Source organism: Aptenodytes patagonicus, chromosome 8, assembly GCF_965638725.1.
Source record: "Aptenodytes patagonicus chromosome 8, bAptPat1.pri.cur, whole genome shotgun sequence".
In the NCBI taxonomy this organism is placed as follows: Eukaryota; Metazoa; Chordata; class Aves; order Sphenisciformes; family Spheniscidae; genus Aptenodytes; species Aptenodytes patagonicus.
The window spans coordinates 25,205,182-25,227,756 of NC_134956.1; the positions used below are offsets into that span (position 1 = coordinate 25,205,182).

A 22,575-nucleotide genomic window follows, 5' to 3' on the forward strand; every position below is an offset into this window, starting at 1 on the left:
GGAGACTGGGCAAGTCCATCTTTCCCTCCCCTCTTCATACACTTTGTGCTTATCAGCCAGCGCAGCAGAGAGGAAAAGCAGATGCTCCCCCGTGTATCAGCACTCCACAGCAGCTGGCTCCAGGCCTCCCTGCAAACACCCACGGCAGGACCCACTTCACCACCGCGGCACTTCGCGAAAGCCGGCCGTGCCAGCAGCAAGCCCTGTTGCAAGCCACCGTCCCCAGAACCACCAAGTCTCAGCCCCAGGCTCAAGCCTCTGCTCACAGGCTTTCCGGGCAACACGCTGTGGGGCTGGGCTGTCCCCACAGGGCCCCACAGAAGGACCTGAGTCTTTCGGGGGTCAGACGGGACATTCTGGCTCACTCACTCTGAGTCAGTGAATTCCTCTGTGGGGCTTCATGGGCAGCTCCTGCTACTGTCCATGCGCCAGAGCAAAACAAAAGAGTGTCCAGGATGGCAGAGCCCCAGATTTCTCCTTGCTGATGGGGAGAGGGGGAAGGATTTTTAGCAGCCCAGTTACAAGACATTTCCTGGTCAGCACCCTGCTTTTACCAGCTTACAGCCATGCCCTGTTCCCACACCATGGGCATCCCTCCCTCTACACACCGTGCCCTCCCCAGTGTTGGCTGTGTCCACACCCTGTCCCCAGTAATTAACCGCATTATTAGCACTTGGCAAAAGGTGCCAGCTGTAAGCAGTGCTTGGGAGGGGGACATGGCAGAAGGACGATGGGTGTTTTCCTAACAGGAGAGAGCATCTTCAGGCTGAACCTCTGCAGGCTTATCTCACCCCAGGGGGAGCAGGCAGCTTGTCCCTGCCAGCTCTGACCGCACTGCTGTGTGCCTGCATGCCCTGTGGGCCACCACCCCACAGAGCTGGCCCAGCTACCACCTCCAGCCCCTGCTGCTCTGCAGCGTTGCCATTACGGAGGTCCCTCCTTCCCTGGCCGGCGTCAGGAAATAGGGAATTTATCAATGTGGCCGTTGTTCCTGCCTCCTGTCCTGTCTCCAGAGAACCTCCAAATCTCATATGATTTTTTCCCCTTCTTTTTTTTTATTAGGAGCCTATCCTGCATCAGAGAAAAGGCCCCTTTGTGTGTGATCTCTGCTGCTGGACACACAGCCCCACCAGAGCAGGGCTGAGGCAGGCCCTTGGGGACTTGGTCAGTGTGGTTCCCCTCTGCTGCTGGGGCAGGTCAGCAAACAGGACAACATGTTGCCCAGGAGCCAGAGGAGACACCAAGCCTCAAGGGCCAGGGCTGCCAGCAAATGCACACCGTACTGCAAACAGGAACAAGAGAAGCAGCGGCAGGGGTCAGACCTGTGTGCCCAACAGAGCCTGTCTGGCATGCTAGCTACGGTGGATGAAGCAGGGAGGAGCAGGCCACCAAATTTTTGTGGACTCCAGCCCCACTTTGAGGAGAGGAGAGGAAAGCAGAATCAGACAAATGACTAATTTTCACTGTAATCACAGATCCAGCCACGCTTAACACAACAGAAGCAGAGTATTCAGCCTTACATGAAAGCTGGTTTGAGAGCTATCAATATGTGCACCATAAACAATTATGCCTTGGAATAGCTCCCTCCAGGGTCAGGGCAATGATGCGTTGCAGAGCCATGGCCCGTGGCCACACGATCCCTTTCCGTGTAGACATCAGAGCTGAGCGCAGGCCTGGATGTTGTGCTGGCAAGTGTGTGTGCAGGATCTGGAGAGGGACTGCTGAGCCTGAGCAGGGAGAGGCTATTCCTCACCTGGGGTCAACGCTGGATACACGGGTGGATTCAAGCAGCAATAACCACTGAGTTACTTCTGTAGTGACGCCGAGCCATACGGGAGAGGGGTCCCATGCAATGGGAACAGCTCAAGGTCTTTGATGTGCTGCTGCAGTCGTTGTCTGTGGCCCAGTGACAGCGAGGAGAGGCTGGGACGTTTGTACAGCAGGGGTGCTCTGGAGCCCATGGCAACAGCGGCAAGGTCTTTGTGTAACCGAGTGGGTCACGTCTCCATGTCACCTCTCATTCCCCAGTGCTGCTCTGGGAGAAACAGCAATGACAAACCAGAGAAGATGGTTGTGCTGGGGAACACAATGGGTTTGCCTCCACGTGGAGCAAGCTGGGCTGTGCAAGAGCCCAGGGCTGCTCCTCGTGGCCATTCCCATGCCCTCTGTGCATCCTCCCATCGCTGGTCAGCCAGATGCAGCCCGGCAGCATGGTGGGGTGCCAGGATGCAGCTGACAACTAGTGCAGCCACTGTGGGACAGACAAGCCCCCGGGGGGGGGGGGGGGGGGGTCCCTGCCTTCCTTCAGCCCTTGGCATGGCTGCTGAGAGGCTCCCAGCCCAGGCGGCCACTCCGGCCTGCTCTGCTGGGCGATGGTCAGTGCCTGCCCCGGGGCTCTGGGGGCACCGGCCTGTCCCACGCCCCAGCCAGGCCAGCTGCCCTCCTGGGGCCTGGCCTGCTGCCACCCTATCCTCACTCCCTTGGCCCAGAGTGGAACCTGGCCCGCAACAGCCAGATCCGGGCTGTGCCTCCCAGTCCTTCTGCTTCAGGACGCCATATGCCCGGCAGAGCAGGAAATCCCTCAGTGGGGGCTTCTCCCTCCATCCGCACGGCCTCGCACAGGGGGCATCCTCTGTTCAAAGCGGGGGCTGGCAGGTCCAGGCCACGCCGGGGCCGGGCGCCTCCGCCGCCGCCCTGGCCGGGCGCCAGCCCGCTGTGTGGGCCGGGGCTGCGGCACGTCCCCGGTGCCTCAGCGTTCCCTCCCGTGAGAGTGGGAGGGCGGCCGCGAGGGACATCGGCGCGTTTCCCCAGGGAGGAGATGAAAGCCGCCAGGCTGACGGCCCTGCGGCCCCCGGGGCCGGTCCCGCCGACACCCCGCGGCCCAGCGGCTCCGGGATCGGTCCCGGGGCGAGGCCGCGGCCGAGGGCGCGGGCCGGGCCCGCCGCGCTGCGGGGCTGCGGCGCCACGCGCCCACCAGGTGTCGCCAGAGACCGCGGGCGGCGCGAGTGTGCAGTCCCAGCTACCGCCGCCAGGGGGCGGCAGGGACCGAGCGGGCGGGGCCGCGCGGCGGGCAGCCTGGGCTCCCTCAGGCCGCGGCCCGGCTGGGCCTGGGGCGGGAGCGCGGCGGGACCGGCGGGGCGGCTCGGCCCCCGCTCCCCGCGGGAAGCGGCGCCGGGCGAGCCCCGAGCAGCCTCGGCGGCAGGAGCGGGCGGAGGGCCTCGGCGCTGCCGGCCCCGCGGAAGGGCTTCGGTGAGGGTTTTTGCTAGGGCAGATCTTGCGTTCTGTAGATTATCGTGAATTAGATTACAACCATTAAAATCTTTCAGTTAATCCCCTGAAATTGAAACATTTAGATGAGAGTGGTTCAGATCACATCCCTGTGTTAGGCCCACGAAGGGCCCTCTGGCAGCACGTGTGTTGCGAGGAGCCCTGGTGCTCCAGGCAGGCGTCCTGTGCTGCGGGGAGGCCTCTGCCTCCATCCCTGCCACCCTGGCCCCAGACTTCCCAGGAGAAAACAGGATATCTCGTAGTTCAGAAGGGTCACTTGTTTTTTCTGCATGTATCTGCAGGCTCAGAGCTCACCTCCCCGCCGGTGCTGCCTGAGCTGCCCGCCCCCCCACTCGCAGGTTTGGGGTGTTCGGGCCCAGCCACCTCCCAGACTGGCTTTTCAGACTCGGGGCATCGGGTACTCAGGCTGCAGACACACAGCCCAGCCTCTCCCGGCAATCAGCAGCATTTCCCAGCTGGGAAAGAGATGGATGGGACAGATGGAATGCCAGCTGATACTTACATTACAGTCTATTTCCAAAGAGGGAGGGAAATGCAGATCAATGCAGTTGATTTGAAATAAGCGAAAGATCTTTCAAAAGAATGTTTTTGGAAGGAACATAACCAAAGTTCCTGAGCAGTCTGGGGGAGTGCTGTTATACCCATGCTGAGCATCGTAACTGCCTCAGGATGCATGAGACAGAGAGCAGGAGGATCAGAGGGATGTTACTTCCTTAAAGATGTTTTCTGCCAAGGAGGGCTCCACCAGTGAAACGTGACTTGCTTCTCCTACGATCCCTGTAAGCAGGACATTCATTTCCCAAATACCCCACTTAGCTCTCAGGGTGTGCCTGAGGACAAGCTGTGCTTCCTGGTTCACAGTTCCTTCCCCGAGCAAACCAAAAAGCTCCCTCCCCCTCAGTCTGCTCACCTGTGTCAGCCGTCTCCCCTCGAGTGCCATTTTCAGCAAGGCCAAGGATGAATGGGACTTGTCTTGACCCACAGCTTGTGTTCACATTTAAGGGGCTGGAGAAACGTGGGTGATGCACAGGTGCGGCAGCAATGCCCGAACCAGCGGGAAACTAGAAGCCCAGTGAGTGGATGGAGCAACGTGGTGTCACACTCACGCACTTCTCTGTGCTGGCCAGACAGCCTCACGGGTCACTTCTTAGGGCTCCCACTCCCTATGTATCATAGCTAGTGTCAGGCATAAAAGTTTTCTTCAAGCAATAAAATTGGAGACAGGGATGTCCTCAAGGCTGTCACGGCAGATATCTGATAGTTAACCCCTGCAGGATTTAAGTGCTTTTGAGTGTGTAGTGGAGGAACTTCTGAACTCTTTCAGACCTCTGCAAAGCAAGTTGAATATCGGCTGTGCACAGGCAGGGCTACAGGCAAACCTGCACCGGGGAGGGAGACTGAAAGCACACCACAGCTTCCCGTCCTGTTCTTGCTTTTCTCCTCAGGCAGCGGTGCCTATTTTGCATCAGCATTCCCTGTTTTTCCCCTTTGGGCCATGGCTGGCACAAGGCTGGTACAAAGGCAGAGCAGGCATACATGGTGACTCTTATTCCTAAGTTCAGAGGGGATCTGGCTGGGTATCTGGCTAGGGAAAAAAACACTCAGCTGAGCTGTTTTGCCCAGGGATGTTCCATTTCACGCTAACTCAGGCAGCAGAGAACCCACTTCCCATTTCTGCTGAACTCCAGTGGGGGAGGCTCCACTGAGGCCAACAAACCACTAACCAACACTGCCTTCTAAAGGAGAAAGTGGATTTAGTGCTTGTTAAGAAGCAACTTGAAGACAGATGTCTTGTGGTAGGGAGCTGTCTGTTTGCCCAAATTTCCACTATCAACACATCAATGTGTTGCGATTTGACCTGGGAGAATGACTACTCCAGTGAGAAAGATCAGCCTCCACTGTAGCAACAAGCATAGCCATACCCTTGCCACATCCCTATTTGTCCCCGGGACCTGGGTGGAGCTATCAAACCACTTAGCACAGACTAACCAAAAAGCTGAGTAATGACTCCCAATCCTCTAAATGATGGGATTAGAACTGTTGATGTGGGCGTAGAAGGCCACTGCCTTCACCCTCGGTCATCATGCCCCCCTGTTGATCCTGAGCCATGTTCAACAACCATACTGACTCCAACTAGCACCTATCAGGTGACCGCCCCAAAAGAATGCAGAAATGTTAAACTTCACAACCAGCACCCATGTCCTATCTTGAGCCAGACAGCTCTAGCAAAAGCAGCCCCATGCACTTGGCTTCATCCATAATCTGCTGGAATTTGCATTCTGGTTGTGGGGAGACTATGGGGAGAAAATCACTGCAAACAGCTGCTTTTGGTTTTTGATCTCTTGCTGGTTTTACAGCACTTGTATCTTTTTGTGAAACAGAAAATGACTCAGTGCCTTGCCCTTAAAAAAGTTGTTGCCATTCCCTCCTCTGTTCTGTGTTCTCAAGGCCACATGACCAAAAACCAAGAGGCATGAGTATTTTCTCCATGTCAGTGAGGAATCTGCTCACTTCCAGCTTGTACAAATACTAAAGAATTCAGAAATTCTTCCATGAAACTTGGTAGACAAAATACTTATGCTTAGAATGGTGGCCCAACCAATATCATATAAACTCCCGCCTTTCCTCAGAGGAAGGGGAAGTGGGCTTTTGGTTAGTGAATGCTGTCCTACCAGCTGAATTCTTCCTCATCAAAGCTGAGCTGGGGCCCAGAGCTGCTCCATCATGAGATCCACATGAGAAATACAGGTGAGGCTAGAATTGCACCTTGCTTTGCATATGCAGCTCAGCACAGAGCTGATCCTGCAATCCCAGTAAGGAAAAAGTCCAAAGAAGCAAGAGCCAGCCCCCACCCCTTCTCAACCGAGGCAGTCCAGGTTACAGACCTGCTCAGAGGTGGAAAATACAGGACCAACTCCTGGTTCTTCAAAGACAGGCACCTTTTGGGCAAGTCTTCTCATCTAATTGTACCCACCTCCAAACTGAGGCTTACAGCACTGCAGGTAGGGAGGGCAGAGAAATACCGTGATGTGCAAGCCACACAAACAGGTCAGGCATCTGCAGGAATGGCGGTGACCCTGCAGAGAGGCTGTCCCAGACTCCAGGTGGACTGGAAGGAAACAGATGAGGAAGAATGCAGTGCTGCTCTTCCTCCTCCTCTGCCCACAGAGACCAAACAATGCAGCCAATTTATTCTCGTCACGCCCAGGTGGTGTATGGCTGATTACAGGATGAAGTTTGATGATCAGATCTATGGAGAACTTGCTCAAATTTTAAGCTATTAGGGCTCAGCACAGTTTTAACACACCCCTCTTTTTCTTCCTGATCACCGCCCCCCCCCCCCCCCCCCCCATCCCTTTGGAAACATCCAAATTAGGCCAGTGTTAATAGCTGAGGTCTTTATTTAAAGTTTTTTATATACAGTAAAAGTGTCACAGATAAATCTGTGACAATCAGACAAGACAAATGTAAATCTCTCTCAACAATTAGCAGCTTAAGATCTATAAACTACAGTGTTACGTTCACAAGTGTCATTTCTGTACTTTTCAACCCGTGCAAGTGAGTTTTTCTGTTTATTTTTTTACACTTTTAAAACACACTTACAGCTAAGTCAATTGCCTACTACTATACCACCTGGCATACACAACACAGACACACAGGGTTTTTAACTCTTTAGCCACATTCAGAATTCACTTAAAAACTGGCAAAACTACCCAATCTTGAACCCCTTTGTAGCTTGGCTTCTTTTGTTATAATGCTTTTTTAATTAAAAAAATGCATATTTTCAAAGCTGAAAGACAGTGCTTTTCTGTCCCAGTGCAACATGTACAGAACTCAACATTTAATCTGATCAGACCCTAAGAACTCATGGAATTGGAATAAGCCAATGAAATAATTGGTGTGAGCATGCTCAGTATCATTAAACTAAACTAATGAGGCTGAGAGAAAAGAGAACTTTATAAAATTTAAAATGGTAATTTTTTTTGCATCAAGATTTTCTTTCTTCTTTATATTGAGAAAGCAAATGGGGGAAACAGATGAACTTCATTTGAACCATAGAATTTCAATGAAGAGCTGCTGCTTTTTGAACTAACACAGTCCATCATATTCTTCCCTTTTTAAATGCCAAGTTGATATGTGCTAAACGTATCTAAGCAATTTCAGAATCATTTCAACTCTGAATATGAAATGTTTTGGGAAACATTCTGCAACTCAGAGATGGTCACTAAAAAGTTTACATCCAGAAGGAAGGCTAATAAAAGGTATTCACACGCACACTCACATCCATGGCAGAAACTGTCTTCTACATGTCATCCAGAAATGCTTCGTCAAGAAAGCAAACACAACCACTTACAAGGAAAGGGAGCTTTAAAGCTAGAATCACATTTCGAACAATATAATCATTGTTAAGCTATCAGAAATCATCACAGACCTTCAAATTGAGGGAGGAAAACCCCAAAATGTTCTGCTAATGCAAAAGGCAAAACACATAGCAGTTGTGTTAGGATATGAAAAGTGGATGCAGCATCATATATGGCATTACTGCAGACAACTTTCTGGAATGGAAGGAACTGTCGAGAGAGAAAGAGACAGACAGACAGACATTGTCCAGAACCATATGTACATGGCCTTCACCAAACAGTTTTGAGGTGATAAGTTTCTATTAAGCCTGCGCCTTCTGGCAAATTAGCAAATGGTATTTACTGAAGACAACACACTGAGACACTAAATAAAATTAGGATATAAAGAAGAGGAGGGTCAAACACTTCCTTCAACTACTATGGACGAGTGGCACTGAGTGTCCAGATCCATTGGCTTTCAACTCCTTCCTGCTTTGACCACATAAAAACCTATCATGAGCAATTCTAGTGTGATCAAAACTGAAAAAACAGAGGTGGAAAAGCCAGGTTTCAGAAATAAAGACAACAAAGTTTTTCAATTATGTGCCAAATAAGTTCTTACTGTTATTCACGCCTTTGTTTCTGACAAAAACTATGTAATGGGAAGACAACGGTTACCCACGTAATTTGAATCAGCCAGAGAAGGATGGTAAACAGAAGAGTTTCGCTGGAGCTAGAAACATGGTCTAGGGAGGGAATGTTTATGCAATCTCTGCTCTGTCTGCAACTCTGTGGAAAGCATGATTATTTTTGGCTTGAGTCAGTTGCAATTGGCAATTTATGTTTTAAGTAGGACAGGAGCAGGTTAGTGCACATGGTGACAAAAAGAGAGGTGTGCTGGGATCCCTGGGGAGAGGGTACCTGAGTTCCCTGTGACTATGGAAAAAATGGGCAGAATCTCTGAAGGAAGAAGGTCAGTTGGATGGCGGAGGGCAATCAGAAGACCCTCAAGGCTGTTAATCTAGTTTGAGGAAATTTCTCAGAACCCAGAATTTGCATCATAGCATAAAGTCCTAGGCTTCTAGGACATATATAAGATGTACATGTTCTATATATGTATGATTTCAACTGGTTTAGGTCACTTGGGCAACATTTGGTTTCTAGAGGGAACTTAAGCCTGGAAGGAAGGAAAACAGTAAGATCTAGCTAAACACCATAAATGGTTTTGAAAGAGAATCCCGGAGTCTTTTTGGATTTCATGGAGACTGAAGTTGAATCTTGGCTCTGTTACAGTGAAAGGGACACCAGTTAAAAAAACAGAAGAGAGTGAACGCAGATTTCTTGGACATGAAGCCTGCTTGCCAGTACCAGCAGGTCACCAGCAATAGCATGCTGCTAGGACTTGAGAGTTACATTTGAAGCTGACATTTCCTTTAGAGCTTTGAAAAGGTATCTATACCAAGTACTTGCCCCCATGGCTGAAGAGGAGGATGCTCTCTGTGGCACGCTACACAGATACAGTGTACAAAGAAGATCTCTACACAGACACACAAATGATCTTACCAGAGCCTGACAGGAGGAAAACTTTGGCTTCATTTTTTAGGGGTTTATTTAAAAATTAAATCAGAGATATTTCTAAGACAACCATTCTTTTAAGTGGACTGTTGATTCAGTATTTCTTTCCTTAAAAGAACCTGTCTTTTCCCTAGGAAGGGATGAAGAGAAATTCCTTATTCTTATCCTGAGGCCAGGAATGAGAAATGACATGGAAATGAGAAATACAAACATACTCTCCTTCACATCTGGAGAAAGAAAAAAAAGCCCTGCATGACAAAAATGTGTGAGGAAGATAGATGTTTTTCATGATGCTGCATCTGTATGTTCAGGAGGACAGATACATGGCATATGAATAGCGCTGCGCTCCAGACAGGCTGGCACTAGAAACTACTCTCTGCCCCCCTCAAAACTGTTTCAGGACAAGACGGCTCACAATTATTCACGCATTTCTTCATTTAAAAACATCACTTCTTTATTTAAAAGGAAAAAAAACCATAATGACCCTCCCAACCCCTTCCAAAAAAACCCCCAATAATAATAATAATAATAATAATTATAATAAAAAATCCTATTAGAAACAATAAGGAAGCACTGAGAGTTTGAGTATTACACTCTTCAAGTATGCTGTTTGGATTTTTTTTAAATCTGTGAATATACATATATAAAAAAAACCTTAAAAGTGCGACCAAGGGCTTCTGCTTAAAGATAAGTATTTCAAGGACTACTTCAAAATACTGTAGCACGACTGTGCAGTTACTGTGTATGGCATGAGGCTTCCACTTCATATGCTTAGCAAAGTTAGCCAGCCTTATAGAAAGTTATTTTAAGTCAGGTTAGCACAAATGGTGAACCCAGGCGCTGAGCTGGGAAAGAGATCCACACATTGTTGTTTTTCTCTTGTTAAGGAAAGAAACCACTCTAAACGCATACATTTGGACATGGAATGTGAGCAGACTTCACAGTAAAAGTTTAGTGTTACAGGTTTGCTGTGGTACCATCATTCAAGGCTGTGCACTAGATTTAGCTTTGCTCATCTTAAGCTAACCACATTCTCTTCTTCCTGACAGGTTTAGTACAGTAGTTCAAGCCACAATTTAAATTGCCCATTGGTATGCTCCAAATTTCTGTATTTTATTTATTTCTTTTGTACACTTTAAAGAATCTTAAGATTTGCATCCAAAGAGAACCATGCTACATAAAAATTATCCAGGATTCTTGCCAAAAAGAGTTCTTGAATAAAATCTAAAAAATACTATTGCAATGCATCTCGCAGAGAAAAAACGTTATTCTAAATGTAAACAAATTCACTCAGACACTTTAAAACTTCAGCGGAGTAGTTGCTGACTAATCTTTGCCACACTTGCTCACGGAGAGCACCGGGAGGAGGGCGATGCAGCCAATTCCTGCTGCCATCATCTGGGGGGAGACAAGAACCGTTCCAAGTAGCCGGTGATGGCGTCCCAGTGCTTCCACAAAAAGGCAATGAAAACCACTATAAATAAAGTGCTGAACGTCCTATTGCGAGTCTTCATAAGGGGCACGACGCAGTTGGCCACAGTGGAAACGAAGACGAGGAGGACAGCCATGACAGCCAGGAGGATGTTGATGAACTTCCCCAGCAGGTTCCTGGCCGTGGCGTTCTCCAGCCCCTCCAGCTGTACCACTTGCTGCTGCTGCTGCTGCAGCTCCATCTTGGAGATGCGGGTCTGGCATGCTTCCAGTGCCTCCTGTTGGCAAGAACACACCGCTGGGTTGCCAGCACCCCACAAGTCCACCCCAGTGGTGGACAGCCCACAGCTCGTACCTTACTGACTAGGCCAGACCAGGGCCACCCTCCTCATGCCTTACGCACCTTCTGCAGGACATGAGTCACTACACTGATTTCATACCCTGCAGCAGGAGTAGAGGAAGCTGTGCCATTTTACGTGACTGAGGGTGAGGAGCCCCTCATTAATTAGGTACTGCCATTTATAACATACCACGTCATCTCATTTACAGAGGAGAGGCTCGACAGAGATGACAGGCTGGGCAGAAGTCAGGCTTTGTTAACACACGCATTCAGCTGCCACTTTGCACTGTCAGCTGCCTGTCCCTGCACATGGTGCAATGGTCACCTGAGACCTTACCATCCTTCCTGCCTTGCCATCAGACCCAGAGGGAGGAGGATGCTGACAGCCCTCAGCAATCAGACAGCCTTTGGCCAGAAAGCAGGGGGGGGCTACCCAATGAGCTGCTCACTTCAGCTTTGGTTTCAAGAGAACACTGAGGGGACAAAGGTGTTGTGTCCAGGCAGCACTCCTCCTCCTCTTCTGGGATGCGCATTCCCAGAGCCTCCCATTTCCATCACTTTTCTTGCAGCAGCTTGTGCTTATCCGACCCTCTGTGAGCCCATTCAATTCTCTAGTCAACCTGGCAGAAAACTAAGTCAACAAAAATAACTAACCAAAAAGGCTTGGCCACATTCTGCTTCCTTAGTGAGCTGAATGAGCTCAGGGAAAGGTTTGAGGAGCACCAGGGCTGGGACTGCACAGCTGGCATCACAGGAGGAAGATCTCCTCCTCCAGACTGCAGCAAGCTGTGGCATTGGCATAGCTCCAGGTGACACTGCAAGGGTTGGAGAAAGGAGATGTCTAGGAGAAGGGTAAGAAGCATGAGATTTATGAAACTGCTTCTAGGAAGAGGCAAAGCAAAAGTACGTGGAAGGAGAAGACTATACTGTACAAAGCAACATCTCTAAAGCACCACTGACTTGGGGGTGATTGTTTTCAGACCTTTTCACCATGCTGAACCTCAAGTGGACCAACCCAACCCACAGTACAACAACTGGCTACATGCAGCGGGTGGGCTAGGGGTAAGGAGGAGCGTTTTTAAGACAAGTAATGCAATGAGATGTTTCTGCTCGTGGAGATACAAAGTTACAAGTTTTCCATTAATCCTCCCTCAGAGTTGCTTTTCCCAGACCTACAGGTCTGAGACCTAAAGGCCAACTTCGGGTCACATCTAGAAGTCTGCAGCAAGCAGCAGTCTCTCTCAGACTGACCACTGAAATAGGAACCAGGACTCCTTGCCTACGGGCTGAGCTCTGTCACTGTTCCTCTGCAACATCAGCCCACGCTCTTAACTAATTTTTCACGCAAGAAAACTTAACGCTTACCTTTTCCCCAGCAATGATGGGGAATAGTCTGTCCCAATTTGCAAGTTTACACTAAAAGCGCTGAATCATAAAATGAACATTAAAAAAAGCTACTGAGAAATCCCCACTTCAATTTAAGTTTTTAACCTTACTTCTTCCTGCCGTGTTAAATTAGAGAGGAGAACAACACCTGAATATTTTAGCATTCCCCCAAGGTAGAGCTGTCAGAGGCCATGGCACCACTGTCCCCAGACACAGATTTATTTTAACCTTAACTTAAAGGTCATTGTCACCTGTTACATTTCTCTGTCATTGCATCATGTCTGTGGAGGTCAATGAAACATGAGGGCTTCTCTTCAGTTATGGTTCCTGAAAGTACGGAGCAAAACTGATCAGCCTCCTCTAACAGCAAGCAACCTGGAAGGACATTGACTCAACTGGACTTGCAGCTGGATCTACAAGTGTGCCAAAAGCACAGCCTGCTCTGTCTCCAGAGGCAATCACCTGTCTGAAGCTCCTCAGGGACAGGAAAGAGTGAGCACTTTGACCTACAATTCTCTGCTCATGCTATAAATATCTCACATCAGCGATGAAAACCAAGATGCCTGCTAAAACTAGCATAAGTATTTAAAATGGACGATAGATCTGTTTCTGAATAGGCCTTTCTTTATAAGGTTTAGCGGCTGCTCAGATCATTTCCCAGGTCTTTTGCTCTGTGGAAGGCTCTCCAGCTCCATAATCTCTGTTTCCATAGCTTTGGTCTTTTACATACTGAAAGAAACTTCTCTTTTAAAAATACCTCCTTATTTGGGCAAAACCAACAACAAGAATTGTTTCCTGACTCAATGCAGTGGATACACAAAGCCATTTTTCCTTAGACATATGTGACCACTGCTCTAAAATTAGTGACACAGAAACACACCCTAAGGTCAGTTTACTGGGAATGCTACTGTAAAAAAAGTGTTCAGGTCATCAGTCTCTAATACCCTACAAAACCCTGCACAAAAAGTGGATGCAGGCTTCCACTTTGCTACAACTTATTTAAAAACTCTGCTCTGGACCAAGTGGCAGGCTTCCTCTGCAGATGAACCTGCCTGCTGGTGCATGGGCACAGCCCTTCTTCACAAAAGAAGTTACTTAGAGAGATACACGAGGGTCAGAGATGGAATAAAGGCCCTTTCAGAACTCGTCAACATGCAATTTAGCAATAAAGCTACAAGGATTAAAACCAAATATTGAATCACAGAAGTATTTCAAAAGTGAAAGAGTTACAGAAAGAGCAGGTGGAAGACAGGACTTGATTGTCCTTGTTTCTGTCACCCACCTGGATGTCCCGGGCTCGCTCATAAGACTGATAGGCAATTTTCTCCTCCATGCTGGCCAGCTCCTGTTTTAAATTGAGGATCTCATTCTGGTGGAGCTCAGTCAGGTCATTTAGCTGCTCTTCGAGTCTTTCACATCTAGAAGCAATATACATGGTACAGTAGCTTTAATGAGAAGAGGACGGCAAAATCACACCAGTAACAATCGAGCAATGAACATCATAGACTTTTTACTGAAAACTAGTGTGGCTACCTCAGTCATTACAACAGCACACATTACAATGTAAGGCCCTCTCACTGGGAATTAAGGAAATCCTTTCTACCAGGTAAGGTATATTAATCCTGTTTCTATCCTGGGGAAAAACACACAGAGCGGTTAAATGACAACTGTCAAGTGATGCAAGAAATCAAGGACAGAATTAGAATAGAGTAAGTTATTCTCCAAACTTTTGCATAAACCAAACAGTTCCCTTCTAATACCATAAGCTCTTAAGCATTTTCATCTACACTTGGAACAGTAACAGGCATAAAAATGATACAGAAATTAAACGTGACCGATGCCTCAGAGAGCGTGATGGTCCCGTCTGATCTTTACATGTGAGGTCGCATGGATATCTTTGACTTATTCTTAATTTCTCTCTCATGAATGATTCAGCTTAACTAGCAAAGACCATCATATTATTTATAAGGAGGGCACATGAATCATTAACCCGCAGGCTGATTTTTCAGTTTGCTACTGGTGAATGGACTGGGAGCAGTCCTGAGAAAGAGGGCTGCCCAAAAAACTGAGTTACGGCAATTCTGAGAGATGCAGTTTTGTTTCTCATTGAGGGAGTTTTAAATTGACTTCAGTGATGGCTCCATAATGTTATTTTAGCACTTCCAAAATACATTAGGGATACTTTGCATTTGTATGTAGCACTTCATTTTTGGAATTCAAATCTAAATTTACAAGCAACTCATGCTTCAATACCCTTTTAAAATCAGGCAAGTATTTGTATTACTTCCAAAAGGTAAACATACCCAGAGAGCTAGGCCACAGCCCAAGGGTCGGGAGCAGCAAGTTGGGCACCATCCATCCCATCCTCTTCCACCACGCTTCCCACTGGTTTCTCATTCTTGGTTCATTACGAGCGACAGCTCTGATGGCAACTAAGGTATGGGTACAGCTATTGTGGCTGTTGGGGTTTTTCCACTCTAATTTCCACTGACTGTCTTCTCATTGTAACAGCATGTAAAAAGCTTACCGTATAGCTCTTATCACCTGACCCTCGATACTAATAACTGAGAAATTTCTAAGGAATTCAACACAGAGATAATTCCTTGTTTTAATTTCAGTTCCCCTCTGACTCCATCTGAATTTAATTTATACACACACACATATAAAATGAATAAACAATATTTATCTAGAACAAAGAATTTAATTACAAGTTCTGAAACTAAGACAAAAATCCCACTTTTTTTTTTCCTTCAAGATTTTTGGTGCTTCACAAGCTGAATATTCAGAATCTGTAGGCACAAGCTAGCCTTTAAAAACAGTCTTGGGGTTTTTTGTTTTTAATTGAAAAGTCTGAAGAGAATTTTCATCTACATTCCCAATGCAATATTGCTTTAAACTAAGGAGGAGTCAGACATAGCGTGACAATTTCCAGCAATGAAACACATGTGGTCAACCAGTAGTGAGACTAAGACAACCACCAGCTGACATGGCTCAGCCCAGAAAGGTGCCACAATAGCTAGCTGTGCAACCAAGACGGGACACACAAGACAACTGGTTTCCCAAGAACGACAAGCTGCAAACAAGGGAATAGCCATATGAAGACTGGCTAATGAAGAAGGAGCCCAGATAATTAATATTGCCATTTGTTGCCACCCAACTTAAAAAAACCCAAAACAACAGCTTGCCAACAACCAAGAAATCACAACTAAACCCGCTCTAAGTCCCAAAGGCAGCATAAATTACTTGAAATATATACAGTTTGTTAATATATTACAAAATTCTCCAGTGGGTTTATTACACAAAAAGGGACTTAAGCATTTCTGAAAATGTCACGATTACGTCTTTTAACCCCCTCCCCACATAAACACCCTTCATAAAACAGCTGTTGCTAGGCAGCTTAAATCCTGTTCTTTAACAAGAAACAATTGTATTTTAATAACTTCAAAACTACCTCAATCTACAGGAAACACAAGGAAACCCTGCAAATCCGTATAGTTAAGAGTTTAAGCACAACATGATTAACAAAAGGGTTGGCTCCAGTCCTCCCTGCCCTGAATGCAGGACTACCGGCTTGTTCCCGAACCACACTTCATTTCCCTGCTTGATCCCAGAGCTTTTGCAGTTTGCACCCAAGAATCATCTGCACTTTCAGAAACTGGCGTGTTAGGCAACTGCTGGAATTGGGTTATTTAAAAAAAAAAAACAAAAAACCCAACAAAACAAACCCAACCTACCCAAACTTATTTTTGAAATTACACTTCCTCCATCCATCTCCTTTTCACTCCCTGTCCCATTTATCTACAATTTAGAAAATGTTTTTTTTTCCTGCTGTTTTCTACTGGTGTTCAGATTTGAAAAGCTAAGAGGGGTTCATGTGACTTACAGGGCCCAATGCCAGGGTTTTCCTATTGAAGGATGGTTCACATTTAACTGAGAGTTATTACAAAAATAAAAGGGATAGGACACCTGTCAAGAGGGTTAAGATTATACTCACACTTCCCTCTCTAACGTATGAGTGTCAGTGTCTATGCAACAGACTCTAAACTTGTCTGTGAACACAGCAGTGCCTTGAATGATCAAATCCCACTTTATTTCAGGTACGGAAAATGCCTCATTAGAGTCCAAGAATTATTTTTTCACTAGCTAAAATGTGATATTTCCCCTTAAAATTACTAGCCTCTAGATTAACAAGCTCCAGCACAGAAACTTTTCTGTATAGCAGACTAGTGCCGACTGCCACAAGTTCATATGGAAGACACCCAGTATACCGCTGGGGTGCTCAGCTGAAGTACGGGACATGGGGACACTTCATTTAAAAAAGCCATGTCAGATTTCCACACATTTTCTGAGGCTTGCTGTTTGGGAATCAGGGAACTGATTTGAAAAAGGCTAAGAAACACAATTACGATTATCTCATTTTTTAAGAGCTTTAAGGCATTTTAAGGTAATAGCTGCAAAATACACAGCTAATACAGCATATGTAAGGGAGAGACATGATGATGAAGACATTTTATCTGCACTCAGTAAGTGCTCTGGCAAGTAAAGAAACTGACCAAACTGATGCTAAAAGATCTTCACATTACACTGTGACTGGAGTTTAATACCTCTCTTCAAGTATCTCTCAAGATGGACCTTTTTTTTTATAGCTATGTCATACAAAATCTCACCTGATCTTTATTTTTATGTTACTGAACACACTGCTTTCCATAGCAGAGTAATAGCTAAAACCAGTATCTATTTGCACTATACTCCAAGTCTTCTATATCTAGATGATACACAAGGGACGCAGCTTGCTCCTGAGGGAGCACGAGCTGCCCTCAGTGCCTGCATCATACTGTGCTTCCAGCTCCGAACCTCCCCTGGCGGAAGACGACAGCTTTGCAGGACCGTTTTAATGCTTTCATGGCTGGGTGAGGATCCACCTGACCCAACACGCCGCCTTCGCTGTGCGGACACACTCCAGAAAGGCCTCTTCAACCCTTCTAGACCTCAAAGGTTTAACACATTTGATCTATTTTAAAATAAATAGTGAGAACAGACTGAGGTCCAACAATTAGACTACAGCAAGAATCAGATAAATGAAAGCACCAGCACCTAGCATTTTGGCTTACGGATTTCTCCTGACAGGAGCATGGGAGACCTAAATGCCCTTTCCAAGGATGCCAGGCTTGGGAAACCCAAACCCTCAGACTGGCCACGCTCCAAATATGTCAGCTCATGATTTCACTGTATACAAACAGGTTCCTAAAGGGACACTCAAGATGAAAATACTCAGCAGGAGCTTTATTTCAGTCTCAATAGCACAGAAAGTCCCTGCTTGTATCAGTAAACAACTGCCACCTTCCAACCGATGAGATAAGCAACAGGCTGTTTCAGCGCCTGCTCCCGGTGCAGAAGAAACGCAATGATGGCCAAGGCGCCGCCAGAATCTTCCTTCCTCGATGACTCAGCCCCGGCGGAGCAGCGCGGTGCTCCGAGGCTGGCACATGCTGCCAGCAGGCAGGCAGAGCAGCACAGCCCGCCCTGGCCTTGCCAAGGTGTCACCAGGCCAGCCCAGGCACCCCGCAGCACCAGGGTGGGAGAACTGGAGCGACTGCACCAGCAAGTCCCTGCCCTGGAGCCAGTTAGCAAACTGGCAGCTACACAGATTGATAGGCAAGATCTGGAAGTAGGGAGAGGGAGGGAGGAGATTGAGGAGGTCATGGAAAACCTGCGAGGCAAGCCGTGGCTGATAAACAGAAACTGCACGAACACACAAGGAAAAAAGACCAGAACTTGCAAAAAAGTAGAACATCTAAGAAAGAGGAAATGGACCAAGACTGTGTGAGAAAATGTCACAGCATGTGCTTTGTTCCAGCTTCCAGATACAATACAAATACTCAGTGTTGCCCTACGAGCAAAGGCTTCTCCAAAATACTTTTTTTTTTAAGCTCTAATTGAACTCAGCGCGTGTTTTTGAAAGCTTCCCAGAAATAGAGCAGAGTTACGAGGTATTTATAGCTTTTAAAGCCAGTTATGATTAATGTGAATCCCCAGCCTCCCAGCTTCAAACCACAACCTCCATTCCCATCTTTTCATTTTTTCTGAAGAGAGTTGAGGAACAAGAGGGGTTCCTAGTTGGAGGAACAGGTGCCAGCCCTCTCCGCCAAGGCAGCAGCATCCTCGCTGCCCTCAGACACATCACGTAACCTTTCAGTTCTCAGGGTGATATTGGCTTTTATCTTCATGATGTTTTAAAATAAGAGAAGCTATCAAACTAGAATCTAGATTTGTACAATAAGGTATTAATCTTGCTGTGATTAACCCATGAGCTCCTTGCAGATTGTGCAGTTACCCGCTCACCTCTGAAAGCCTGCAGAGGCAAGGGCACTTAGTGTGGTTTAACTGGTCCTCTTTAAAGGTCACACCTTTAATTAATTTGCATCAACATTCCAAATGGCAGGTCTAAATTACTATCTTTTTAAGCATTTATAAGCCAAATACAGATTCTCCCGGAAGCTTTTTACTCCAGGCTGCCTTGGTTAGTGTTTAGGCTCTGGGCTCACCTGGGGGGAGCACTCAGTAAAGGTTAATGGCACGTGACAGATATGACTTCATATTGCACTAGTATGAGGACCTATGTGAATGTTGCTAACGAGTTTCAGGGAATAACTAGCCAGTTTAGCTGACAACATACATCAGTCCCCAAAGTCTTCTATTGTACTTTCAGGCTGCACCTTCAGCTGTACTGTGCTTGCATATAGCGTTCCACCATGAATAGCTGCTGCTGTGCGTGTGAAACAACCTACACAGCAACAGACAACAGGACCCCTCTCTGCTGGGGAGTGGAAGATCAAACTCCACATTGCTTCGTTATGTGACTTCATGACAATGAGGCACTAGGAACCAAAGTTGCTGTGCTGGGCACCAGTTTCAGTCAAATCGCTGATTGTTGCAAAGCGGGATTAGAAAGTGGTGTTGGTCTGGCTTTGTCTACCCAAGCTTTGCAAAGCACACAGAAAGCTTGCTGTCTCTACAAGATCCTAGCAGGCTAAGCCATTTCAAATGTTTTTCCAGTGATCTGGCACCAGCATGTCTGAAGAGCTGTAGGGCAACTCCATGTCGTACTGTGCAAACCAACGCAGCAGGTGGCACACGTACTTCAGAAAGGCTGTCCCCCAGCAGCTCTGCTGAGCCTCACAGCTTGTGCTTCACGGCCTGGCCAAAGTGACGAAGGCCATAAGCAACCTCATTACAAAAGCCTACTGTCCTCCATCAGAACGAGGACTTGGGCCCCTTGCATTTGTTATTTAAAGTTTAAAAAGCTCAGTTTAAGAATCCCGTTGATGTAGACTGCAGTGCCCTCAACAGCTGCAGAAGGGCAGTTGGTAAGTCTTCCCTCTGGAGCCTGGGGACAAGCCCTTGCTCCCAGCATGTGATGGGGAGGACGCAAGACGTTCTTCTGGACAGCATGGGGCAGCCTGCTGAGAGCTCTCTCCCACCCAGCAAGGAAGGGGAAGGGAAAGCGTTCCCTCAGCACCTCTCCATGGGTTGCTTTCCTCGGTGGGGAGGTGGGGGTACCTTCAGGGTGGTGTAAGGAGCCGGCTGCCATACCATACTGTCAGGTTGCCTCCCTGAAGCCACTGTCACCTCTCCGCTGTGACCTGATCAGGGACCAGCAGTACTGCAGCAACTCCTCCACCTTTCCATTCCTTCCAGCGAGGGGAAGGCTGATGGAAACATGGGTTACCCACTTCTAGAGCCATGTGACCTCCATGACAAGGGCACTGCCAATATCTGACACTGAATTTAACTTCATTTCATTGAACCCTGCCACTGTGGGGCTACGCACAGAAGGGAAGGGGATATCCTAGTTTTGGCACATGTGCAAGATCATGTCTTTTTGGAGAGCCCTAAGCAAGCTGGATACCTTTCTCTGGTAGATATGGATCTGAGTGTTGGAGGAGGCAGGGTCAGGATACTGTCCACATGTAGTTCCCTGTCTCTTGCCTTGACCCAAACCTTTGCAGGATTTTTGCAGGGCAAAGCACTGTCTGGATAACAGTAACTGCATCAATGTACTCCTGGTCTTTTGGGACACCTTTCTAAACCTCTTTGGCTTGACTTTTTATCTTGAAAACACTACGAAATAACCTTTTTCCTTACTATTTCTTTCTTGTACAGAAAGGGCGATGAGCAGCAAGATAACAATATTTACAAAAGACAGAGCTGGGAGGGTGAAATCCTGAGAAGACCGCAGAACTTCCCGTCTGAATCAGGCTGCTGGGAACAGCCTGCTGAGTAGTACTATCCAGGACTCTGGTGCTCTGCAACTCACTATTTAATTCTGAAACAAAGTACAAAAGTACATACCTGTACCGCTCCTCCTGCAGAGTCTGCATTATTAATGAGTAATCCCTCTGATAGCGAACCTTAAGGTCCTCAAATGATTCTTCCAGTCTTGCCTGTGTCTCTCGAATTTCTTGAATCTCATGCAGTATTGCATCAAACCCTGAGCTCTGCATATCCAGAGTGTTTGTTTTGGAGCTAGAAGCTCCCACAGGGCCCCCTGTTGTGCTGTTGGCTCCCACTGAGCCCGACGTGGCACTGGAGCAATCCTCTTCGCTGCCATATTTTGGGCTTGACTGAAAGTTCTGAATAACACCTAGAGCCTTACCTCCTGTCCCATCTTCCTGGCCTTCTTCTAAGGAGTCTTTCAGATTAGCAATATTGTCTGCACTCCCAAACTTGTTCCTTATGAGGGAGGCAATCTCCCGGGGTTTAGAAACCACAGCTCCTGCTGCTGAATGCGTGGCTTGGGAGAAACTGGAAAGCCCACCTTTTACACTGTCTACTACTCCCTCACTGAAGCCCGTGACTTTTGCTCCAACATCTTTCAAACCCTGATGCATATCCCTGAAGACATCCTTCGGCTGCCGAGGGATCCCATTCTGTTCAATCTCTCGGAGCTTTCGATGGCAATGTTCTAGTTTCTTCTGCAGCTGCAAGATGGTCTGGGCTGACTTTTGATTTTTTTTCTCAAACACTTGCTTAATGCGGGCGCTCTGCTGCTTGTCTGCATTGTTGGCCAGTTTCAGGTACTCTGCCACATTGTCATCACGGGCTGTTTGTTCGATTTTGATCTGCTCGGTCAACTTCAGTATCTTCTGTTGCAGGTGTGTGATAGCCACTTTTGTACGCTGAGGATCTGGGGTTCCGTCAACAGAGTCTGCATTGATGCTGCCATCAGTGCTCGAGGCCACTGCACTGGAGGTCTGTGCTAAGCTGCTGACTTCCAATCGCTCGATCTAGGCAAGGAGAGAGAGAAAAATATAAGCACTAATCACCAGCTTCGCTAATAAAAAACCTTTCCTTCTTTGTGCCAACCAACTCAACAAGTGGATGTCATGCTGCAAAAATGCACCTTTTTTCAGCTGGCCAGGGTACGGTATCGATCAATTGAGCTTCATATGCTTTACAGACATCTAGTAAAAGCTGAGAAAAAAGGAAAACCCCTCATACTTAAGCCAACTTAATGGCCTCAAACAAGCAAAAACTCAAGCACAAAGCAAGACAGGGCACCCAAGTTTGGCAGGCTGAGTTCTCTGAAGTTTCGGTGTAAGGCCAGTAGCTCTATCAGCTGGCGAGTAAAAAGAGAAAGTAACCGTGAAAGAGCAAAAGCCACACAGATCAAGGATAGAGCAAACCCAAGTTATTCCCAGTGCTTCACCTGTTTGCATGAAAGCAAGCAATAATGAAACTTGCCAGAAAACAAAAGATCTACTAAGGCCAGTGCTTAAAACAGAAATAAAGAGCCCTTCAGACCTCTGAAAACATGCCCTGCCTCACGCTGTCAGGCCTGCAGTAAGCGATAAACCCTGCGAGCAGGTGCCTCCAAGCAGAAGGAAAACAGCAAGTTTCGAAGGACAAACCCCATTTTTAGCCAAAAAAAGAGTTAAATGCTATTTCGGCACAAACGGACCACACGGAGTAACCAAAACGAACACCGACGTTTTCCCCTGGGCTGGGAGGAGGAAGGACCAGGCAGTTCAGCTGCACCACGACACTCTCCTTCCTCGGGCCAGGTGCGCTTTTAACGCCCCGGGTCAGCAAGGGCCGAGCCACCGCGGGACCAGCCGGCTCAGCCCCGGGGTCGGTGCCGCGGTGGGTCCTCCGGCCGAGGAGAGCCCGCGGCGCCCCCTCGCCGGCCCGGGGCCACCCCGCCGAGCCCCCCGG

At 47.6% G+C, this 22,575-nt stretch overlaps 1 protein-coding gene across 12 annotated transcripts in view; it reads right to left on the reverse strand.

The window, feature by feature from the left end:
• Positions 1-6,679: 6,679 nt before the first annotated feature.
• Positions 6,680-22,575, reverse strand: part of TMCC1 (transmembrane and coiled-coil domain family 1) — a 212,795-nt gene continuing 196,899 nt past the window's right edge. For 11 of the 12 annotated variants that reach the window (XM_076346752.1, XM_076346748.1, XM_076346755.1 and 8 more), the window contains 4 exons: positions 20,713-21,647; positions 13,643-13,778; positions 11,629-11,789; positions 10,616-10,912 (listed from right to left, as the gene is read on the reverse strand). In XM_076346752.1, coding sequence (XP_076202867.1) covers positions 10,714-10,912; positions 11,629-11,789; positions 13,643-13,778; positions 20,713-21,647 — 1,431 coding nt within the window. In that variant the 3' untranslated portion in view covers positions 10,616-10,713. Of the gene's footprint in view, positions 10,913-11,628; positions 11,790-13,642; positions 13,779-20,712; positions 21,648-22,575 lie in introns of all 12 variants that reach the window. The other variant, XM_076346759.1, reaches the window with a different exon arrangement.